The sequence below is a fragment of the Brassica oleracea genome, chromosome C1 (assembly GCF_000695525.1).
Source record: "Brassica oleracea var. oleracea cultivar TO1000 chromosome C1, BOL, whole genome shotgun sequence".
In the NCBI taxonomy this organism is placed as follows: Eukaryota; Viridiplantae; Streptophyta; class Magnoliopsida; order Brassicales; family Brassicaceae; genus Brassica; species Brassica oleracea.
In genome coordinates, this window is record NC_027748.1 from 3,476,120 (window position 1) to 3,494,379 (window position 18,260).

General features: G+C 32.2%; 1 protein-coding gene and 1 long non-coding RNA gene across 2 annotated transcripts; one reads left to right on the top strand and one right to left on the bottom strand.

Annotated features, from left to right (window-relative positions):
• Nucleotides 1–8,510: 8,510 nt before the first annotated feature.
• On the bottom strand, nucleotides 8,511–10,547 carry LOC106300234 (probable indole-3-pyruvate monooxygenase YUCCA1). Its single transcript, XM_013736339.1, has 4 exons — nucleotides 9,859–10,547; nucleotides 9,509–9,757; nucleotides 8,894–9,016; nucleotides 8,511–8,818 (listed from the first exon to the last, which is right to left on the bottom strand). The coding sequence occupies exons 1-4, from the start codon at nucleotides 10,519–10,521 to the stop codon at nucleotides 8,591–8,593; spliced, it is 1,263 nt and encodes a 420-aa protein (XP_013591793.1). The 5' UTR covers nucleotides 10,522–10,547; the 3' UTR covers nucleotides 8,511–8,590.
• Nucleotides 10,548–16,456: 5,909 nt separating this feature from the next.
• LOC106296855 lies at nucleotides 16,457–17,999 on the top strand. The gene is made up of 4 exons (XR_001261332.1): nucleotides 16,457–16,810; nucleotides 16,934–16,996; nucleotides 17,176–17,280; nucleotides 17,384–17,999. It is a non-coding gene; the product is annotated as an uncharacterized LOC106296855 (long non-coding RNA).
• Nucleotides 18,000–18,260: the final 261 nt, after the last annotated feature.

Below are 18,260 nucleotides of genomic sequence, written 5' to 3' on the forward strand. Positions count from 1 at the left end.
GATTTTAAATATGGTAATAAAAATAACTCATATATCATCATTAATGTCAATTTTCCATATAAATATTTATTTATGGTAAGCTATTAAATATATTAATAATTCATATATCACAATTAAAATAATAATATATATGTATATATGTATCTCACATTAATAAAAATAAATAAATAAAGTAACACTAATCAAAAAAAAATTGATAGTTAAATATTTAAACATTATTTAAATTTATCCGTTCATCTTCATCATTTATATTAACAAAAAGATTTTTCAGTTTAACTAAAACAAACAAAGTCTCAAATATATATATATATATATATATATGTATATATTTAAAATTATATGGGAAGATATATATATATATATTTAAAATAAATAATCATTAAACACAATAATATAATTAAAACTATTTTTATAAAATCTAATTTTATCTTTATTAAAAATTAAATCAAATCAAATTTAAATAATTATACCAAATAAAAAAAATAAGATTACAAAAGTACGTTTATGATTTTTTATAACTATTGAAGTAAAATATAAATTAATAATGTTGAAATATAAATCAAAATTTTCTTTTGAAATAAAAAATGTTATGTTAAAAATTACTATTTTTGCGCATGGCGCAGGAAAACTCATAATATTATATTATGATTGATATTAATAATGTATTTCTCTTTTTCAAAATAAGATTTTAGTTAACCTTTAAATTTAATTTTCCTTTTTGAAAAACACATAAATAAAAAAGGAAATATTTATAAAATATGAACATATAAAGTTTTATATAAAACGAACTTTAATTATTTTTTCTAAATTTTCCTAAAACAACATAAATAAAAAGGAAAATATATAAACTTTTAATACACATATATATAATGAAGCTTCATAAAAATTGTAAACATAAATTATTTAAATAATATTCTTCTAAAAGAGAATAATATTTTCACTTTGAAATAAATAAATATTTATAAAATATAAACATAGAAAGTTTTATATACAAAGAAACTTAATTATTTTTTTCTAAATTTGCTCAAAAAACCATAAAAAATTAAAATATATAAACTTTACTATACATGTAAAGTTAAATATTTAAACGTTATTTAAATTTATCTGTTCATCTTCGTCATTTAAATTAACAAAAAAAAATTTCAGTTTTTTTTTTTTCAGCCAAAAAAAAGATTTTTCAGTTTAACTAAAACAAACAAAGTCTCAAATTTATTAGAATTTATATTTATATGTAAATATATATATATATATATATTTAAAACAAATAATCATTAAACACAATAATATAATTAAAACTATTTTTATAAAATCTAATTGTATCTTTATTAAAAATTAAATCAAATCAAATTTAAATAATTATACCAAATAAAAATAATAAGATTACAAAAATACGTTTATGATTTCTTATAACTATTAAAATTAAAATATAAATTAATAATGTTGAAATATAAATCAAAATTTTATTTTGAAAGAAAAAATGTTATGTCAAAAATTATTATTTCTGTGCATGGCGCACGAAAACTTAGTAAAATTCTAAACTGTTTGACTAATGCGAAGATGCTTTTACTAATCCAAGACAAAAGATTATAAGTCTACAGCAAACAGAGTTGTGAATCCTTCTTAATGTAAAAAAATCATTTGATTCTCTGTTGAATTCATTATTAGAAAAAACTTCGATCTTATCCAATCGTAAAAACACATATTGGGACAATTATCAATTCATCATTGAAGCGACTATGACTAGTTGACTACGAGGAGAATTCACTTATCTTGGTACAGGCAAGTCAATCAAAAAATATTTAAGTAAATTAAGAGTATATAATCTTACTTCATTTGAGATTGTTTAGTCTTGAATGGATAAACTCGAATTAACTATGTTTTGTTATCTTAGTCAATATTGACTAAATTTAAAATAATGTTCGCCGGGGGAAATTTATTAACCCATCCTTTGAAAGTGGTCTGATCGTAAGCCCAATATTAGCTCTCAAGTCCACGAGACCAAGGCCTTCTTTTCATTATTCTTTTGTTGGTTATAACTTATAAGTGTAATTAACGCCTTACAAAAGAGGCAACTACAAGCAGCGGCATGGTTGCATTTAAAAGCAATTTCAAATTATTAAGATACTAGTAGAACCAGGAGTTCAATAAGTTATATATGAACAGGATGTTGTAGAATACTTGCGAAAGAATAATAACTGGAAGAAGATTCTGATTTCTGCGCAGGAGAAAACGAATTATAAGCAAGGACTCGTCAGTGAAGCAGAAGGAAAGAAACTGAGACAAGGACGAAGAAGATAGAATCAAAGGGTCATAGAGAAGAAAAGAAAATGGGCCATCAAGAAAACAAAGCACAATATATTGAGTTCCCTAGAAGTCTAAGGTGAAAAGATGGCAGAATAGTCCTGGTCTATATATGAACCGAAGCAATGAGAAAAAAAAATGTTGGTCTATACTTCTTTTCCATCTAACATACAAGTGCCTAGTATCGTAGTTCGATTGGCCATTTGGGGATGCATATCATCAACACAAATCTGGGTTTGAGTTTGAATACTTGGCCATTTTAACTAAACTTGTACATCGTAAATCTTAGAGAGATTAATAAGGTAAAAGAACAGAAGGTGAAACGTTGAATATAATGATTTCTTATTAACCTCGTATGCAACTATATATTCCCTTTATTCTTTAGAATCTGATCTTCAAAATTGTTTGTTACTAACTTACGATCGTTTTTTGTGTCTAGTAGCTAGCAGAATTACAACTTGTTTTTGGCTTAAACTTAGCAAATCTACGGTCACACACACACACACAGTTTTACGATTTCTGGAAAAACATGTGAAAATGCATATGTTTTCTAATAATTTTTTTGTTAGATCCTATCGGCTATCCGGTTAGTCCCGAAAAAATACATCTACTACTACATAGTTTTTTTTTTTTTTTTGCACGTTACCCAAGAAGCCATTCGATGGATTTCCCCAGATCTAACCAGGCCGCTCTTCCCTCCTCTCCCTGATTCTGCTCTGTTCCTTTCCATGGCCATGATGGTGACTACTCCTCCGTGGTGTTTCTGGCCCCTCCAGATCCGCCGCCGTTGTCGTTCTTTGGCTTGATGCAGCACTGCTCCTCCTCCTTGAAGATAATGGTGACAGCTCTTCCTCCTCCGTCACAGCCCAGGTCTCCTCCAGATCCGCCGCCGAACAAGCACTTTCCAGCTGAAACTCTTTCTCCCGTCACGCCAGCAGAACCTCCAAACCCACCAGACGCCTCTGTCAGCCTCGTTCCTCTTCGAATCTTCGTTACTTCCTCCAGATCTTCTCCACAAGCTACTCAAATCCTAGACATGATGTTTAATCTTTTTTACTCTCTGGTTATCCCTATTCTTTTGAATGGGATGCAATGCTAGATGTGTGGGTGATTCGAGCTTTAGTTGGTATTGTACTGATAGACTTTGTGTCCTTTGGCTACATCCTTATGTCTCTTGGCTGTTTCTACTCTGCTATAGAGTGTTCGCTGCCTATTGCTTCTTGGTTTCAGATCTGTCTAACTTCTTCCAGAGTGGAATACTTAATGTTAATTTGCAGATTTTCAGCTAGGTGGTGGTTTCAGATCTTGATTATCACCACTCTGTTGATACCAGCTTCAACTTTCCTATTACCATTGGTTTTGTATTGTTGCTGCTCATGTGTGGTACTGTCAACCTCTAGACTGGAAGATTACTCAACAGATGATTCATTCTCTGTACTGTTCAAAGGCTGAACATCTTGGTGTCACATCTCTGCTATTCCTAGTGTTGTCGAGATACGAGGACGTCTCTGCAATGTGGATGCAGCTTGGGATGCCAAGGCTAGGAACTGCGACATTGGAGTCATCTTCTCGGGTGAGAATACCATCACCCTACCAAACCTCTGCGAGTCTCGCAATCATGTACCATCAGCACTCATGGCTGAAGCCATTGTTGTTCGTCTTGCGGTAGCTACTGCCGTCTACTCAAACGTCCGATCCCTTGCAGTTCTCTCTGATTCTCTATCACTCATCAAGCTATTGAAGAATGGTGGATCTCAGCCGGAACTTTTCGATATCATGTTTGATATTTATCACTACTTGTCTTACTTTGATGTTATATCTTGTACTTTCATTTCTCAAAACTTTAATGGAGAGGCTGATACAGTGGCAAAATCAGCTTTCTGTTTGGTTGTAACCATACCCCTAGTTGGGGTGTAAACTCTTCTAAAGTAATGCATGCGGTTTGATCAACAAAAAAAAAGTACTACATAGTAGAGTATATTGCAAGCGTACCATATCCTTTGACCCGAGTTTGAATAATTTTTGACTAATGCATGGACCGATCGTTTGTTATGGACCACCGTATTAACTACTTTGACCGAAACTCAAGTTTATACTAGCCAAACAACAATTTAGTTTCCAATGAAAATCAAATTTATGACGACTGTGGATACATGCACACCAGCCTTTAGAGATTACCACACTACCACCACCGCGGCTTGATTCTAATAACTAATAACTATAATATACCTAAAATCTAGTAGTTTAAGCTTGGCAGTTCCGAATAAAAAAATGCATAAAATGACTAATTAGTAATGATATTGGTAATTCGGAAGTGAAAGTCTTCAAACACGATTTAGCATTACTCCCATTGGAATGGGCATGGTTGAAGATACGAAGAAAGAAAAAATGGGCGTAGCAATCTAAGAGCAAGTTGGATGGAGTACGCAGATTAAGCAGAGGACACGACATGTCTATTCTCATGAAAGCTTTGCTTTTGTCATCATATGTACATATAAATACAAACTTCAATTTTTGACCCGCACGGTTTCTCAAGTTTCACATATATGGCTACATATAAGACGTGAGTAAGAGAAGTGCATTTGTTTCTTTGCATGGCAAATCCCCATGCACCTTGTTTCTTTTTGTTTTATTTTGTTTTGATTTGTTTTTATTTGATTTTTTAGGGTCTTATACCAGCTGCATCTTATGTGTGCAGCGGGTTGATTAGTACAAGTGCATGCCAACTTAAGAGTGCAATATGGAAGGTACGGTTTCTCGGATCATGAGTATTTATCTCGATTCTAATTCCCCCTCGTGGTCCATACCTTCTTCTTACATCACTATTACATATTTACATCCTTATCAAACATATAGTATAAGACAATTGTATACGTATATGCATTTTGATAATCCTAAAACATAGTTGGAAATTTTACTCTTCCCCTCTCTTATTTATTTGTCAATATCCCGTACTTGTTACCAATAGAGATTCAGTCATTAATCGATGGAGATGTATGAGCGTTTCGATATAAGCGAAACAAGAAGAACATAGATCGCAGTGTCAATATATATATTATGTGTGACAAATTGACGATACATACATCAATAAATTCATGACATACATCGAATTTGAAATTAAATGGATGAAGTTATCAATGTCATGAAATCAACTAAAGTAGGATTGATCTAAAGAAATAATGTCATTTAACAAAAAAAAAGAAAAGAGAATTACATGTTTAGGTTACTAACCAATACTAAGTGACCCAACAAGTTAGTTAGGTATATCATCAAAAGATATATGTGTGTAATAAATATACCCATATTTTTGAACAAAAAAAAAAAAATATATATATATATATATATATATAACCATGCATACCTTGTTAATTGATATGCAAAAAATTGTTCCCTCAATATAATTTCTTCTAATTTTTTTTTCCTGCTTTGTTTAGAGAATTTTGTTACTAATAAATTAAGTTTTTTTCTTAAATTTTTAAAACTTAAATTTGCTACAAACAAAATTCTTCAAACAAAACAGACTCTCTTACACGTGCAGGTTAATAAAGTATTTAATGGCACTAAATGTTGAGATCAATAAAATAAAAGGTTAGTATCATTTGCTCATACAAAACACAGAAATTTACATTGCTAGTAGCAATCTTAAGCGCAGTTAGCAAAGCGTAGTTAGAAATTAAAACGGTTAAATTCAGATATGAAAGAAAATGTCATAATTCTCAAAAGGAAGTCATAAACCGAAGGAAGGAATGAAGCAGCGAGGGTGTTAAAAGAGCGGTGACACGCTTAACATGCAAAGATAAATGTCAAATCCATCATGAAAATTGACAGTGCCTGCAAAATAGTCAGTAAGCCCCTAACCATATAATAATAAAAATAAAAGTGACGTAAGTGTCTGAGCATAGTTAACGTAAGGTGTGCATGGATGCGTGTCATAACGTTTCTCGACTTCAATGCCCTCAAATAGCGTTGAATGTTTTCAATTAATTAGTCAGTTATTTGACCTTTTTTTTTTTTTTTTTTTTTTTTTTTTTTTTTTTTGTCACGGGCGGTCTCCGGAATCCCAGAGAACTCGAACCCAGGTGCCTTGGGATCCAGTTCACTCTAGTGTTACCATTTGACTTATTTACTCATAATTGTTTTGTAAAGGATTTGACTCGCATTCGCTTTTTACATTTTCAATTTTAATTTAGTACTTAGGTCCGGGTGGTTAGCACTTAGCAGGGTTTCAATCCGGTAAAAACTAATCAAATAAAACTGAGTCAAACCGAACTGAAATATAGAAAGTGATTTGGATTTGATAGTACCTAATAAATTGAATGAATGTTATTTTAAAAAAAACCACTATATATAAATATAGTTTGGTATTTTAACCGATCAACCCGAAGAAACCGATTAGTTATAATATATTAGCATATTTATATATAAATTTTATAATAAGATAAATAATATATACATACATTATTTTATTAAAATGATATTCATAATTAAAACATTGATTTTAATAATTTGTTATTTTGTTTTAAGTTAAAAAGGTTAGTTTGTTTTTCTCATTTTCATCAAACTAAATAAAACATAACTTTTTATTTTTAATGGTAAATATTTTGTACTAAATATAGTTATATATTAATATTATGATATTACTATTTTCATACTTTTATTTAATAGGTCATATTATATGTCAAAGTTAGAATAAGGACTATATATATTTATGTTTTAATAAATCTAATTTTTAATTATATAAGCTACAATTTTTTTATAAAATATAAATATAGTTATGATTTTTTGGTATAAAACGAATAAACCAAAAAATCAATAGTGTATAAGCCAAACCAAATTAGATACGTTTCCAATATGGTAGCTAATTTTTATAAACCAAAATATCCAAAAACCAAACCAAAACCGGATCGAAATCCATATTGAACATGGCTAGTGGTTAGTATGAACGAAAATTGTGAACCGATCCCATGGAAACTTAAGTTAGAGAAGATATCAAGAACAAGTTTGAAATTTAACCAAATTTAGAAGTTTAAATAGAAAAAGTTAACCAAATTTAGAGATATCAGTGTCTTATTTTATAGAAAAAAGTGATAAAACTTGCAAAAAGAATTTTCTAGTATTTAGATATAATTCTATATAATTATTTTTAAGTATGATATTGAACAAAATTTGGGAAACTAATAAACGTGTGTTTTTTCTTTGATAATAGGTTTTCTAAAATCAAATGTGTTTGTTTGTTTATTGCAAAGGATAACTGGAATGGGGTATATCTAGATTATATAATGTACCTTAATTATAACAAGTTAGTTAATTTCTGTATATTTTCCCGTTGCTTGATTTCACTACAATTTATCAAAATGATATGTTTATTCAAACTTTGTTTGTTGAAAAAAAAATCAAACATTGTTTTTGTATCAAATATAAATATAAACTCTGCTTCTAGCAAATAGTTTGCGCACAGCCATTACTCCAATAGTTTTTTTTTAAAAACCATTCCTCGAATAGAAAGATATATTAAAGCCCTGAGTCTCTGACTATATAAAACTTATACACGTAAACAAAACAAAAGTTATTACTCCAATGATCCATTCAGATGTGAATGCAGTGACGATTTGCTTAAGTCATGTGAGTGAATGAAGTTGTATTTTGGGTAAAATTGCATAAAATGAAGCCCTTAAAGAGATTTATCTCTTATAATAAGAAAAACGTGTATGTATGTGTGAGTTCTCTCTCGTGACGGCAAAGAGATAGAGAGAGATGGATCAGTTTCGTTGAAAGAGATCGTCCATGCGGTGGTCGCAGAAGAGTGTCAGCTCTCTATCTCGATTATCATTTCAGTGACAAATCAGTGCCCACCTTCTTCCATCTTCCTTACGTCTGCATCTCTCTTTATATACACACCTCGTTACATATCTATTTATCTGTCTTACGTAAATGTGACACACTTCAATGTACACAAGATTTAGTTCCCACTATATCGACTTTTACCGTTTTTCACATTCGGTGCCACCTCAATTAGATTTATATGTGTTGGTGTAGCTTAGATGTTTTAGGATGTGACTACAAGAATCTGTTTTCATTAATCGGTTACTAACAAGTAACAGTTAGATTTAGATGTGCTGGTAAGAGTTCTTATGACCATATATGTGACAAGAAAACACACATTTATTTCGGTAAGGACAATAAAAGACATTGTTAACTAATCCGGCTAATTAACCACATCTGTAAAAGTTTATTTCTTAAATTTACAACATGCAAAATTAGGTAGTAATTGTTTATTTTAAAACATAAATTAGGACTTAGAGATTAGGACAAAACGAGAGCTGCACATATTCTTGATGGGCCCCTTGATCTCGTCTCTCCACTGGTCAGCTATTTCCCCAGCGATATTAACCGCGTCTGACGCCGTTCCAAGGAGTCCTCTCCTAGTAAACCCAACCGTGTACAATCCTTTCCCTCCTCTCCACCCGTTAGGAAACGGCGTTTTTGGCATCCCTTCCTTCGTGAAAAAATCACTTCCCTAATAAAATACAGGTGTTATTATTGTTTTTAGTTAATTGCTAGGTGAGTGGGAACTATAAGATGTTAAGCTTACCTGAAGCCAAGTAGGCACGTTGCTTTTGTAACCAGTGGCAAATATGATCGAGTCAAATTCCTTTTCTTGACCATCCATAAACTTTGCTCCATTTTTTGTAATTTCTTTTACACCTTCCATTATCTTCATTTTTTTACAGTAAGAAACGACAATCATTAGGTATACCGAAAAAAACATAGAAATAAAACTATTAGCTCGGACTCATAAACAAGGTTTATGGAATCATGGCGACATTAAAATGAATCACGGAAGCATATACAGAAAATAGTACCTAATAAAAACAAAATCTAACTTTTGAGTTCATCAAAGAAAGATAAATTATTTTATTAAGAACAAGAAAACATTTTTGGAAGCAGAACAGAACTTTTTTCAACAATTTTAAAAAATTCTAAAACATTCTTTTGTAGTTTCCACATTAACACGGTTCTTTTAAAAAGTTAGACTAATACAATATTAGTATTATTTAGTGGGTACTGCAGAGTTATAAACAAAGAGATAAATAACTAAAAGATGACTACTGCTCAGTTGCTGGCAACGCAAAACTGTCACTAAATTAATGTAAAAAAAATAAATGAGGAGAAAGTCTTAATTCAGTAAATTAAATAGGAGACCCACCTTAATCTTGCCAGATCTGATGAGAGACATAGCTCCAACGTCGAGAACCGGACTTTTTCCGGTGACATTTTTTAGCTCAAGCGGACCGGTTTTTGGTCGGTGTATACCTAACCGGTCGGTATTTCCAAACGAAAGATTAGCCATCAGTAACAAGAACTTATCAACAAGCCTTAATGGTAAACACTTGAGAAGTGTCATCCCAACTCCAAATGTTGATAGCCCAAGTATCTCCCTTGGCAACACATGAACCTACATGAAATAAATATAACATTTATAATCAATATACATATACCAAAACGATAGATTATTTTTTTAATAAATAGAAAGTAAATATGTTTTTATTCACTTACTGTGTTTCGGACAACAAGATGAGGAGAAGCGTTATGTCGAACAAGATCCAAACTAATCTCCATGCCGGAGTTTCCACATCCCACGACTAAAACTCTCTGTTGTCTGAACTCTTCGCCGCTTCTATAATCACTAGCGTGAATAATTTTACCACCGGAAAACTTCACTATCCCCGGAGTCTCCGGGACGTAAGCATCAGCGTTCTCACCGGTAGCCACAATAAGCCACTTCGAGAGATACTCTGTCTTGTTTAGAGTCTTTACTCTCCACAAACCAGAGGACGTATCGAAAGCAGCGTTTACAACGTTCTCGTTGAACCTCGGGACGATGCCAAAGTGTGAAGCGTATGACTCAAGGTAATCCAAGAACTCGTTTTTAGAAGGGTATTTTGGGAAATTTTCAGGGAAGTCCAAGAGTGGTAATCTGCAAAAGTGTTTTGGGAGATGGAGCTTGAGTCGGTCGTAGGTTTTGGTTTTCCATAGAGATGCTATTGAATCAGAACGTTCTAGGATCAAAGAAGGGACTCCACGGTTTGAGAGACATGCTGACGTGGCAAGACCGGAAGGACCGGCTCCAATGATGATGGGACCGTGTACGAGGATGATCTGTTTGGTCTGATGGTCGGTTTGGTGGCGAGGAAGTGGAGGAGAAGGAGGAGAGTCCATATCTTCGAAGAGTGTAGAGGATACTAAAAGAGTAGTGAGATATGTTTTACTTTTGGAGAAATGTTCTTTGGTGTGAGGCTAAAGAACTGGAATTTATAAAAGGGGAGTTTCACTAGTGGGACCTTGTGAGATTCTTTCTATGACGTTTTCATTACAAGTTTCGAACATAGTACATTTGTTTTTTTAGTATATTTAAATTGTAAACCCAAAATCAATATTCTTACTTTCTTAGGCATTATGAATACTGACGGCAGATTAATTAATTGAACGGGCATAATCAATGAGAAGGAATTAGATCATAAACAGAGCTACATTTAGTAATCTACATGATAACATAATGGTTTGCCAAATCACGTAATTATGTGAATTCACGAACTTTGGATTAAATTATTTGACGATTCCACCCGCAACCATCATTGTTCACCATATGAAAGCCTAATTAGATTTCTATATAGTACTAATCAATAAATGGTGGAGACTTTATTTATTTTTAATTGTTCAGAAGCTTAACGTTTTTGTTTTTGCTACATATTGATGTCATACACCGTAATCTCTACTACAAAATGTTGCAATTCATGTTAACTGAATTTAAATGAGAAATAAATGAATACTGAAAAGTTTAAAACAGTAAATGATGAGTGTTTTCAGAACACCTTGAATGTAAGATTAATCCGACTAACAGAGTTTTGGAAGTAACATGTATAAATGGTTTAGTCATCATCTCAAGTTCATATGATTGATCTATGAAGTCTAGATACAGTGTTTCTAATTATTTTATAAAACTTGGAAAATGTAAGAAATCAAGATATTGAGTGGATAATAGAAATGGTGGTGAAAGAGGCATTGGAATAGTAAAATTGCAGTGCAAAATGACAGTGTAATAAATGGAAAGCGTGAAGCTTAAGTAAATTATTTGCTCCTCTTCCCATTTGATTTTGGGAATTTGATTTTGGGAAAGAATCGCCAAACATAAAAAACAAACAATCAAACACAGGAATTGACCAACAAATTGGCTGGACTTTTTAAAATTAATGATCTATTAATGCTCTGAGTTAGCTTTTGCGCGTTGTCTTAGCCAACATTCATTTCATTTCCATTTCAAAAGTTTCTCACAACAAAACAAAATACTTGAATTTGGCTGAAAGTTGTTTTGGACATGTGTAAAAAACTGGTAAAGTGACTTTTGTTTGCAGTAATACTCAAAATTATTAGGTGACAGATGTTATACACTTCCAATTCAAAAAAATAATGAGTTATGATAGAATTAATTTATCTCATACAGTATATTATAGGAAGTTACCTAGTGAACAAAAAAAAGGAAGTTACCTATAATATATTCAGACTGTATGAGTCCTAACATGTCTCCTACGAATCATGGTTTTGATAGTAAATGGATGGTTTATATTTGTTGATATCCACCCAATATATATATAAGAGGGTTGCTAGTGCATAATCACTTATAGTAACAATTTAATCAAACAATCAAATGTACGGGTTTAGTAAGTTAAACATCCATACAAATTCCATGTATAGTACACAAACCTATTATCATTTTGTAACTGAAACATATGGTCTTTTCACCTATAAAATGTTGTCTTTTTAAATTTCCAAAATACTGGCCTAAAATGAGCATATAGTATAATTCCAAGGAAATGGGTGAGGATTTCAATAATTTTGATATAACAAATATTTTTTGTTGGTTAACAATATAACAAAGATTTTCTTAAAAAACTGTATATCAAACTACAATTTGATTACGGGTGTACGATCGTGCGCCGAAATTAGCTAAGGTTTGTTCAAGAAAGCAAGCATAATTCACTCACATGCTTCCTCAAGAAACTTTATAGCTTTAAGATGACTATTTCATTTGAATACTAAACATTTACGCGTGATCATTTTCTTTAAGGTTATAAACTGGATAAGACTCCCAAAGTATGGATTACTCATTTTATGGGTATTATATTATATGAAATACCTCAACAATTTGATGTTCTTCTTGTTGATATGTATGAAAAATACAGTGACCAAGCATTACATAACTTTTTCGGTTAATTAATGACTATTATATTTCTTTCTGGCTAAGCACACTGTAGTCTGTATAATACTTGAATAACGTAACTTCTTGAATCGCTTAATACTAGGATATTCCGGATCTACACAATTAAATCGGAAAGAATATTCTGGTCATCTAAGACTAGCTTAGGGAGATTTGGAGACACATCGTCGTTGTATAACTAACAAAAATAAATAAAACCATACAAGTTACAACATATTTGATCATCTGAATCTAAACACTTAGCATCCAAACTCTCGTGGGAAGCTAGGTCGAGACTAAAATGGAATGATTAAAGGATAGCTATTATTGACCAATTCATGACTTTTATGGGAAAAGAAAGCAGGTTGTAATGATGAAAGATACTCAAGGGCATAAACAAATAATTGCAAGTACAATTATAATCATTGATAAGAATTTTCCTGTTTTGTTTCAACTTTCGTTATAAAAGTTGCATAAGTGCCATGCATGTGGTTCTTCGCCAAAAGTATAGTTCATCTTATTAAATAACATGCACATAATGAATTATCTGTTTGGTACTGCAAAATTTGCTTAATGTTGTGTAAGTAGTGATATATATGGACTTATTCTTTTCATCAATGGTTTGTTAACGTCTTGATTAAGTTCTAGGATTTACGACCTCCAGATACTTGTACAGTCAAATTTTTGTATCAAACCGAAAATGTTTATAATATATTTATGATGATGGAATATTGTAATTCAACTGTAAGTTAATTTTTGTTTCAAGCACAAAAATGCTAAAATGCAATAGAATTAATTTCTTCTTTTGTTGGTAAATTTATTCTAGAAAGCATATTTTTAAATACAACCAATTGAAATCGTTGCGTGAATGATCATTTTGGTCAATATGATCTATATTTTAAATTGACTAATAAGAATCTAATGGGGTTTGTTAGGATTTTAGATTAGTGATATGAGGTGGTGGATAGGTTAACTTAGATGCAGCTGTGTTCTAGTCTTCTTTCGTCCATATTTTGTTGTTAATAATATTCTTATATGATGGACCTAAGTTTGCGCATGCATGCTTTAAGATTTAAGTAATTGATACTGGAGGAAAACGATTTAACTATTTCATACACCTTTACTCAGCTATCGCCAAAAGAGTCGGTTATAATAAACTAGTAAAAGCTAGTAATTCACTATCTTTTAGCTTTTGGGTAGTCCATCTAATGAAACTTTATCACGTTCATAGAGTAGAAAAAAATGACCAATAACTTTTTCAGAAGTAAAATAAAATCTACTAATCATGTTTGTTTAAGATTTGAGAGGCACTGGAAATAGTTTCTGATGGAGAATTACATTTATTTTCCAAGCGTTGATTTGTTGAGGTGTCTTAGTACAACTGTACAAACTGATTATAATTTGTCAACGCAGAATGCAAATTTTAGTTGCTAATATTCGACTTTTATAATAATACAAGCTTTAATTGAAAATGATAATCTTGAAAAACAATCCGTGTTTTTGCGGTACTCGTAAAATATCAAGTGTTCTAATTAATTCAGTGCGCCTACATGGACAAAATGTAAATGCGTACCGACTAATGTATTAGTTTATTATCCGACCAAACCCATTCGAGATATAGATAAGCGCATATGCTGAGATTTTATCACTTGCTTTATGATTTGAATTCAATCTTTTAATTCACTTACAAGATACGAACCTTTTAACCTTTGTTTTGGTTTTGGCGGTGATGATCTTAAGTCACTTTCATAAACTTTTCCAATGGTAGTATAATACTAATTAAAGCTAATTTCATATGGTCAGAATTGTATAGACGGTTATTAGAGAAAATATTGATCGGACCAGTGTAACTGTGTAACTAATGTTCATGAAGATTTTGCTTTGGTTGTTGGGCTGTAATTTGAGCCCAATTCTGGGTTTCTCTAAGGTATCATACATACAATAAAAGGGGAATAAAGTGAACAGAAAGAGTGTCCACGCAATTTTAAAAATCAACCAATAAGAAATCATATTTATGCCACGTCATCAGTCATCTTCTCAAAAAAAACCGGTGTCTATTTCGATCGTCTTCTCATCTTTTCTCCGCCTAATACAAGAAAGTTTCTTCAGACGAGATTGTCTTCTCATCTTCCATTCCTTCTTCCATCTCTCATAATTATATATTCACCCATAAAGTCATTTACAATAGATCGATTCGATTATTTGATTCAATATCATAACCTCCACTTCGGTTCCAAATACAATTTTTCAGTTTTAAAATTTACACCGACTCGGGAGTACTCCGGTTAATCATGGGGTTTGGGATTTCCGTCTAACCATGTATCAGATCCCTGTTTGTTTCATCATCCCTCAAACCAGAGAAAAATGAGTCGTACCATGGTGAAGAAGGCCTCAAACCCTAACCAAATCAGAACCGGAGCTGAACGCAAGAGATCTTTGGGGAGATCTTTGGGTAAGAGAGAGACATATATGTTCTAAAAAAGTATTTACCGACTCATTATCCTTGATTTCTTACAAATATACTCCTTTTTTCTTCTCCATGATTTTCCGACGAATCAAATTCCGAGGGAAAACCCAAAAAAAAGGACACTGTGTCGCCCGTGTCGGAATATTATGTGATGAAAAAAAAAACATGTCGGACACTAATCACTGACCAAATATGCGACGATACTTATAAGGTCGTACTTAAAAAGTAGGAAGGTCTGACTGGTGACCATTCGGGAAACAAAAGGAACAAACAGAAAAAGAATATACGGGAAAAAATAGCAAGAATGAAAATGAATGGTTGTTTCTTCTCAAATTTAACAAGGAATGGTTTTGTCCTTTAATTCTCTACAAAAAAAGAAACGAGAGGGAATGAGAGGAAATTATTATTCCTTGTGAATAGTGATTTTTTATAGGAACATTAGGAAATACATTATTCTCCATCATTCCCCGGTCACCATTCATACCCGTAGTAAACTCATAAACCTGCACGATAGTTTGGTTAAATGATTTTTACATTATGCTTTTAATTCGCATTTTTCTCAGAAATGTTTTTTCTTGAACATTATTGTTTTGAACTATTGTTTGCAATTAATAGTAAGAACGTGTGTTTTGGGGGTTTATATAAACTAGAGTTTTTAACCGCGCTACGCGCGGTTTATACTTTTAAGTTTATCAAATTATAGTTTTTGATATTATGTAAATTGTTTTGTTTAAGTTTGTATTCTTATAGATTTTTATTTAGTTGCTAATATTCGACTTTTATAATAATACAAGCTTTAATTGAAAATGATAATCTTGAAAAACAATCCGTGTTTTTGCGGTACTCGTAAAATATCAAGTGTTCTAATTAATTCAGTGCGCCTACATGGACAAAATGTAAATGCGTACCGACTAATGTATTAGTTTATTATCCGACCAAACCCATTCGAGATATAGATAAGCGCATATGCTGAGATTTTATCACTTGCTTTATGATTTGAATTCAATCTTTTAATTCACTTACAAGATACGAACCTTTTAACCTTTGTTTTGGTTTTGGCGGTGATGATCTTAAGTCACTTTCATAAACTTTTCCAATGGTAGTATAATACTAATTAAAGCTAATTTCATATGGTCAGAATTGTATAGACGGTTATTAGAGAAAATATTGATCGGACCAGTGTAACTGTGTAACTAATGTTCATGAAGATTTTGCTTTGGTTGTTGGGCTGTAATTTGAGCCCAATTCTGGGTTTCTCTAAGGTATCATACATACAATAAAAGGGGAATAAAGTGAACAGAAAGAGTGTCCACGCAATTTTAAAAATCAACCAATAAGAAATCATATTTATGCCACGTCATCAGTCATCTTCTCAAAAAAAACCGGTGTCTATTTCGATCGTCTTCTCATCTTTTCTCCGCCTAGTACAAGAACGTTTCTTCAGACGAGATTGTCTTCTCATCTTCCATTCCTTCTTCCATCTCTCATAGTTATATATTCACCCATAAAGTCACTTACAATAGATCGATTCGATTATTTGATTCAATATCATAACCTCCACTTCGGTTCCAAATACAATTTTCCAGTTTTAAAATTTACTCCGACTCGGGAGTACTCCGGTAAATCATGGGGTTTGGGATTTCCGTCTAACCATGTATCAGATCCCTGTTTGTTTCATCATCCCTCAAACCAGAGAAAAATGAGTCGTACCATGGTGAAGAAGGCCTCAAACCCTAACCAAATCAGAACCGGAGCTGAACGCAAGAGATCTTTGGGGAGATCTTTGGGTAAGAGAGAGACATATATGTTTTAAAAAAGTATTTACCGACTCATTATCCTTGATTTCTTGCTTCTACCATAACTATTTAAAAATCGTCTTCACGCATACATGATATTAGTCGCATGTTTAGCCTCAGGTATGTCCTTGAAGACGACAGTGCCGGCGAATGCAGCGCAGCCCATACTCGAAAGAAGTAAGCCTAAAAATATTTTAGCTTTTCGCAAATTAATTCAACATCTAAAAGTGTGGCATTAGACAGGTTTAAGTGAAGTTTTCTCATTCATGAATTTTTTTTTAAAACATACTGGTCTCTTCTCTGTTTCTTTGCTTGCAAATCCCAATAAAAAAATATGGTATGTTTTATTGGTTTAGATGAACGTCATTGATGGTTGCTGGCTCATGGCACCGCAACTGGCTCGAGAATATCTTGAACCCAACCACGGATCAGCTACAAGGCCATCTTTCCTCTGTTTTCCTGTAATTAGCATTATCAAGATTGCTCTATAAAGAAACCTTTTACCTAATATGCTCAAAGAAAATCTATAATCTCATTCTTTTTTTGTTCGTTTGTGGATTTCAGAGTATGCAGCTGGCGAGGAAATGATTGTCTAACTCGATATCGTGACCCTTTCCCTGTCTGTATGGAAAGAAAATGCACTGTAGCTTCTGGTGATGTATCAATTCTTCACTACCGAGCTTAACTAGAACACTGAATTGATTGTGTAGATATAACATGATCTGGTCATGAGTTCTGACCTAGGAACCATAAGCATAACATCGTCAAAGACATCACAAGCCACACCAGGGTCATACCCATGCCCTCTCTCTCTCTCTCTCTCTCTCTCTCTCGCTACGACATTATCTATTTCACCAAGCTTTCCAATACAACAACAACAAGACAAGCAACATCATCAAGAACAAGTATGCAGAATGCAGCGAAGGCTCTATACTACAAGTTGTTACTAAAAATAAATAGAATAAGCAGTTAACTGAAACTCCTTTAAGAGCTTCTGTGTCATCTACTCTATATGAAGTAGAGGGTGAGAGAGTTGGTGTATCTGTTAAGAGTGGGCTATATGAGGTACTATCGTTCTCTGCACTGCAGTGTTTTAGAATTTTCATTTAAATTTTATCATGTTGAAATTTCAGAGTCTTTATATCCAATCAATGTATCTTACCAAGGAACCAGAATAGTGTTGGTGACTTATGATCAAGAGTTTACTAGAATTGTGAGATTGTTTTCTATTTGATGCTTATTTTCTTTTCACCGTTTTGAGTTTTTGGTTTTAAGATTCATAAAATAACCTAAGCTAAATGTTTTTTTGGTTCCCTTCTCTCTCTTTTGTTTTTGAGAATTCATGTCTTACACATATATATTGATGATGATGACACAATGGCCAGTTTCGTTTGGATTTTTTTTTTCACCCAGGTCTGGTGCAGAAGAATGTTTTAAACAT